The sequence below is a fragment of the Hyposmocoma kahamanoa genome, unplaced genomic scaffold (assembly GCF_003589595.1).
Source record: "Hyposmocoma kahamanoa isolate Upper Pololo Valley unplaced genomic scaffold, ASM358959v1 88, whole genome shotgun sequence".
Taxonomy (NCBI): Eukaryota; Metazoa; Arthropoda; class Insecta; order Lepidoptera; family Cosmopterigidae; genus Hyposmocoma; species Hyposmocoma kahamanoa.
This window is the reverse complement of record NW_020654466.1, coordinates 658071-664832: the sequence shown is the minus strand read 5'-3', so window position 1 is coordinate 664832 and position 6762 is coordinate 658071. Positions and strand designations below refer to the sequence as shown.

At 38.2% G+C, this 6762-nt stretch overlaps 1 protein-coding gene across 1 annotated transcript in view; it reads right to left on the bottom strand.

Annotated features, from left to right (window-relative positions):
* LOC113235862 (stromelysin-2-like) overlaps window positions 1-2406 on the bottom strand; it is a 27013-nt gene extending 24607 nt beyond the window's left edge. The window contains exon 1 of the mRNA XM_026471785.1: window positions 2181-2406. Coding sequence (XP_026327570.1) covers window positions 2181-2406 — 226 coding nt within the window. The remainder of the gene's footprint in view (window positions 1-2180) is intronic.
* Between the last annotated feature and the right edge of the window lie 4356 nt (window positions 2407-6762).

The window sequence follows — 6762 nt, the reverse complement described above, 5'->3', positions numbered from 1 at the left end:
AACGCGTGACGTCATTTGTATATAAACAAACTAGGCAAAGTGTACTTGGCACTTGCAAGCACTTTGATTTTTAATTTCTATCTTGTCTCGAAAATTTCGAGAACCTCGACGATTCTTTGACTTTAGTAAATTTCTTTATTAAGAAATGAAAAACTTTCATAAATATGTGATTTTATAGTTTTAATGAAGAACTTGGTTAAAAACTCAAATTTTGACTGCCTAAGTCTATGAGTAAAATTATCTTTTCCGGTGTTTTCGAGACCGCACCGAGTCTCGGCTATTTTTCCTGAGACGTGGAAAAGCAGCGAGACTGAAGACCCTAATTATTAGCAGAAATGCAAAAAACTGCGTATAAATGTTATACTTTAAAACGTAATGTTTAAATAAGCGTGCTTATAAAAGGACTTTTCATTTAAATGCTTTTTAGTTTAAAGCTTATAAAATCTTTATAACATTTAATACTTTATACACTTACACACATACACTACATACATACTCTTTATGTTAAAAAAACCTTGGAACATTATGTTGACAGCGAAAAGCGAGAGTTGGCCGCTGAAGGTTTTCAGATAAGCAAGTTTATTTCTAAAATATGAGCTTTGTTTTTATTCACACTAGTGAAAGAAAAGAAACAAAACAAAATAAGAACAGAGATGATCAAAAAATTAAGTTGTTGTAGTGTTAATAACCTACAGACACCTCCTATGAACACTACAACATAATTTTTTGATCATCACTGTTCTTGTTTTGTTTTGTTTCTTTTTTTCCACAAAATTCGTTATTTTGTTTCTTTTTCGACTTTTCTTCTTTTGTTTCTTTATTTATTTGACAAAATTAGTGGACATTAATTTTTTAATATTAGCTATGATATTAGTAAATACAATAAGGTTGTTTGCGTTAAAACAGAAAATGATAAAACAATAAGTTGGCGTTGTGGTAATTGGCGGTATCGACATAATGCAATTGTTGAATATTGAACTGAATAATTACAAGCGTGCTTTTATATTAAAAAACAATTTTTAAAGTGCTTTTCATTTAATCGCCATCCTCTAGTTAGTAGTCTTGGTGGACATAAAAATTTGACTTTTTTTGTTGTTTCCACGGGTAATAGACTTCGGCACCTCACGTCGTTGTCACTTATCGCCGGATTAATTAATAAGAACATGAAGTTTTTTTTAAATGAGCTATCAGTCAACGTTCAAGGTTGCCTATATTCTGAATGATAAATTGTCTTGGTCACTTCCTTAGACAAACGATTACACTTAAATTTAAACCAGTTAAGATCAATATCTTAGGGTTTATGTTGAGTGTGTGCGTTATTATTATTGTTTTATAAGGTTATTAATTCCTATAAATAAATAACCATTTTTACGGGTATACATAGCGTAATTTTTTTTTAACAAACCAAAGTTTCGGTCTCTTTACAGGTCCAAGGCAACCGTGGACGTGGTTGCTCCCACAAAGTAAAGATCTCGAAACGTTGGTTTGTTTAAAAAAAGATATATACGTGAGTAAGATCCAAAAAATAGTTACATTCTCAGTTAACTAAATTAAATACGGAGTGTTAAAATTGTCGCTAGCTAAATAATGAATTTTTCAATTAAAACTTAGTTAATTTCCCATTAAAATAAAAAAAAGCAATACAAAATTAAAACATACCTCCTCGACACTAGGCGTAGTCAACTCCACATATGTAGTTCTACATTTCGCCAAACTAAAATGCACAACAATAAGGCACAGCATGAAATTAAAACGACCCATAATCGGCAAGAAGACGAACGGCGTGTAAAGTAAATGACATTTGACTGATGATATATCATCTACTCTACATACTTGGTAGTGCGTATCTACGCTGTTGTATTATCGCGGAAATTGACGCGTTACCGCCTTACGGAGGGTAACAGCTTGTTGCCGGTCTGAGTGAAAAAATGTTATGAGTGTAAGGTCGCTAGGCAAATGCCCGAGAAATACCAGGTTACTGCTTTACTACATTGAAGCGCAGGCCACACCGCGAACGAAGCTAGCTGACTTAGCTTAGCACACGTGCACATGCAACCAACTATGCCAGCTTTTTTTGTGGATCCGGGAGAATCTGCTTACAGATACCCCAGCCCCGCGGGGGCAGAGCCGGGGTTATGTGGGACTGGGCTGAACCCTGAAGGGGAGCAGCCCAACCGCACTAAGCCCGGAGTGTTCCTCCTCTCCGCTGTAGGTGGGTACGCTGTTACACTCGTCCGTGCCCCTACCAACGGCTGGCCGCGCCTTGCGCAGCCCCTCCCCGAGAAGGGAAACATATCTGTCCCCCGACTCTGAATGTGAGGCTCGCCGAACACCAGACGAGCTTTCCGTCCCGGGCCCCTCTGTGCTAGGCAACGAACTTCCCGAGTCCGCTACCCAGGGGGCCATGGGGGGCAAGGACAGCATCCACTCACTGTGGAGTTCAGTGGCTGCTCCCCCAGCCCCCGCAGCGGATCTGATGGCAGGCTCCGCCGCAACACCTAACGCGTATTCGCGGGCACTCTCCGAAGAGAGTTCCTTAGATCGCCAACCACCAAGTTCGGTCGCGGAGGACAGTACGAGCGGCAACGACACACCGACACGTCTATCCCCCCAGCGCTGATCCGCTGACCAGTACAAATACGTAGTAAGTAGTGATTATGAATACGTGCGGGGGTGAAGGGCGGCAGAGTCGTAGACTTCGGTATGCGGATAGCGACCCCATAATGGAGATGGGCAGGACTCGTTGCTAGGGGGGACGACGACCGATGGACCAAGGCGGTCACTGACTGGTACCCAGTAAGAGTGAAACGTCTTCAAGGTAGACCACCTGATAGATGGTCGGGCGATATCGTCGGGGTGGCCGAAATATTGTGGACGAGACTCGTACAGGACCGATTGAGCTGGCGTGTCCATTCCATTCTGATCGCAAGCCTACGAGAGGATCCGTATGCGAGGAATCTTCCAGTACCAGATTTACCACATCTATTCTGCGGCATTGTGTGTCAGTCGCACAACGCTCAAGTCCTCATTACCTTTTTCCAACGTTTAATTTATAAAAGTTTTTTTCAATTGACCAACGACTTTAGTCCGAGACAGTATCTCTGGTGAACGCCCTAAAGGCTTATCAAGAGAATGCAAGGATTTCTATATGGTGCATCAATCATTTAATTAGTTATTCAATTAGTCACTTCCCCAGGAACTGGCATACTGCATTGATATAGTACGCAGTAAAATCAGAGAGCGAACAAAAGGCCTGAATTATTTTATACTCTGGCCTACGGAAGGTCGGCAAATTTTTATTTTTTTTCAATTTACCGGTAACGGTATGACACAAAAAGGGCCTAAAATAGGTATTAAAAAGGGTATTAACTTTTGACACCAAATTCTAGCACCGCTAGTATGTCCTTTTCACGTCGATACCTATATAATAAGTATCGAACCTTTTTCTTTCCACGGGTAAATTAATGAGGCGCGGGAGACTTTCTTTTCCACAAGGCCAAACCGTCACAAAGGAGTATTATCAGGAGGTTCGACGGTCTTCGTGAATCTGTGAGCAGCAAAAACTCGGCAGCTCCATCATGATACGCACCTGCCCATTGATTCAGACCTTCCTGGCCAAATACAATATTCGCAAAGTTGTTTTGTTTCTCGTGCCTTGAAACCGTCGCTACGCTCAGGATTCTCGCTTCGCTCGTGGTTCAATCTTAGAATCCTTCGCTTGCTCAGTTCAAACAGTAACTTTGCCTTGCATAACAAATAACTATTTTTGCCAACAAAGAATCGATACTTTTTGAGCACCCTTTGTACACTTTTCCCATCACTTTTAGCGAACGCCAGAGCTTGTGTTCACATTTGACAACAATGTTTATGTTACCAGCAGACGTAACTAGTTCTTTATAATGCGGCAACGTGGCGACGGTCATAAATTTAGATTATAAGACAATAAATGGTTGCCATTTTGTGGGAGAAATGTATTATACATGTCCGGGCTGTTGACGAATAGCTCAACTGAGGGTTTCTAACGTTTTCAAGTAAAACTCCTGCTTCATGTATATACTATGTAATCACGTAGTTTTTGGTACAATTGTGTTAAATAAAATTATATAAGTAAGAACGGCGTGGCGGACGGTAAAGGAGTGCTGGCGCGCGGAGGTGTCCGCTGCGCTTATCTCACCCCTCAGGAACTGGTTCCGCCGCCGTACTCTGACGCAGCAGCGTTAACACACATGTTGCTGTGTATTATAAAAGGAAAATGGAAGGATGGATAAAAAAAGGAGAAACAAAATTTAAAAAACAAATTGTTTGTTAAAAGTTTATATTGTACATCAACTATGATTTGTTTTAGAGGTAGAACATCCTACTCTTAAAGTAAATTGCTAACAATACATGATTACGTTAATCAATAATCAAATATCCATGGTCGCGTTAATATTTTGTTAATTAATATCTTTTTAGGCGGAATGAATAACTCAAGTAACTCAAAATCTGAACAGACTGAAGAAAATTGACTTCATATACCTATAAGAAACGAGCGAGCTCCTACAGCAGTGTGGGAACAGATGATTATGATAAAAAAGAGAAAATAAATAGATGAAATTGTTTATTTTTAATATTTTATAAAAGCATTTTCGCAGTGTGTGATCATCTTTTGACTTATATGACAATAGAGAAATTAACTTTCTGTGACCAGTGTCGTAAAAACCTCGTGTCCGGCAATCTTCATTTTAGGACTCGACTACAATACACAAGACTCGACTCGTAAAGACAGAGACTCCACTGCTCGATGTATTACGATACTATCACTTTCCGAATAGACTCGAGTTGGACATTAGTGCTCCAGTCTATTTATGTAACGAGTCGAGTTCTTTTTAGACTCGAGTCCGTATTCTGATGACGACTCGGACTCGTGAGTATTTTAGGCCACCGAGCCGTGCAAAATTGAGTCGAGTTTATAAACGTAGACTCCCGGACTCGAGTTTTCTAGAATACTATCTGTGACAGGTTTCAGTTTTAGTTTTAACGTCTATAACTGTTCAAATCAGTCAGTCAGAGATTGGAGTGACTGATCTCGCTGCCGACCGCGTAAAATGTTTGTATACAAAATGTTGTTTCTTCTTGTGACGGCTAGAGGTGCTGTATAATTTGCCATACAAAATTGTGAAGTAATTTACGCGGTCGGTTGCGACAACTGTCACATTCATTTCGTGGTAGACGCACTTGCAAGTCACTCCCACTACGCCTGTCACACTGAGACAAAAGTCGACAAGTCACATGCGCCTGTAGTTTCAACTGCACCCTTACCATTCAATACTGAAAAGCAGTAATCACAATACTGACAAGCAGTAATCACATTACTGCTTGTAAGTTAAGTGCGTATAATTTTAGTTATAATTAAACATATCCACGGGCTTTGAGTAGAAATGTTAAGTCTTAGACCTTTGAATGAAGGCCGTCAGAGAATCACACTTATTTGTCAAGTTAAAGTATAATTTATTACATGGGAGAAATTCACTGTGAGTCGTTTCCTAGCTACGGCGTCCACCACCAGCCGCCCAGAGGAAATTTTCGAAAATGCTTATGCTTTATATATAGGCTTATTATAGGTAGACAAATATATCTGTTCAATTATCCAAGAGAAATTATCTTCTGCCGTGTCATCTGTATAGTATAGTATAGTATAGTCACTGCTCGTTTCATATATAAAAAAGTATTTAGCAATAAGAAAATTGTGCAAGTAGCTGTAAGCTACTGAAAATCACGACATTCAGTCTGTTTAACATAAGAAGTAAGTAATAAAATTAGTTATATACTCGACGTTAAAATTATTTCGTGCTATTATGGCAACCCTGAAAATAATTGCACTGTGTTGCCAATTAAAATTTTGTATTAAATAAAATGTATGTCGTATTAGCACGAAATAATAGAAACATTTAACAAAATTATTGTATACTTTATTTCGTTTATTTTCACAAAAAAATAAATTTATCACAGAAAACAATAAATACTACACGTAAATAAAAGATGGCAACTTATATTATGCACCTTGTTATAAACGACGCTTATAATATAATATTTATTATAATAATTAGAATAATAGAAATAAAAAAAATATAATTCTACAAACAAATCGCAATAAAGCAGACAAGACAAATCCGCCGATAATTTTAAGTTTTTTTTTATTTATATAATAATAAATCAGGCAATCATTTTAATTTACATTATGCCTGAGTGTGGACAGTGTTAATTCGTATGGTCTCGAACGTAGAATATCGATATTTTCAATCAGTGTTTTAGCACTGAAGTTAGGTAGGTGCCTTTGTAAACTTGTCATGGAAACCACAATGTTACAAGATTATACACCATTCTTAGTCAATTATTCTCTTGATAAGTGGTATGACATAGCTTATTTCGGTCTATGTGTCTAGATGCATTATTGAAGTGTCAAATATATCCCTTTATAATCTGAATTTTCCTTTGAAGGGATGTAAGTAAGTAAAGGGTTTTAATTAAAGGGTCAAATTTTGACAGTGTTGTTGAACCAGCTTTTGTCAAACGAGTTATTTATTTCTCAGTCACTAAAGGCAAATTATCATGACAAGTGTCGAGCAACACGTGCGAATAACAAAAAAATATTATCAAAATGGGTGTTCCATTGTGGCAACGATGCGCGCGTAATAGACTGCTATGGGTTCTCCGGTAGACTCAAATCTTTTACAAAGATGTTGCTATGACAAAATATAAGGCACCTAGACATAAAATCTA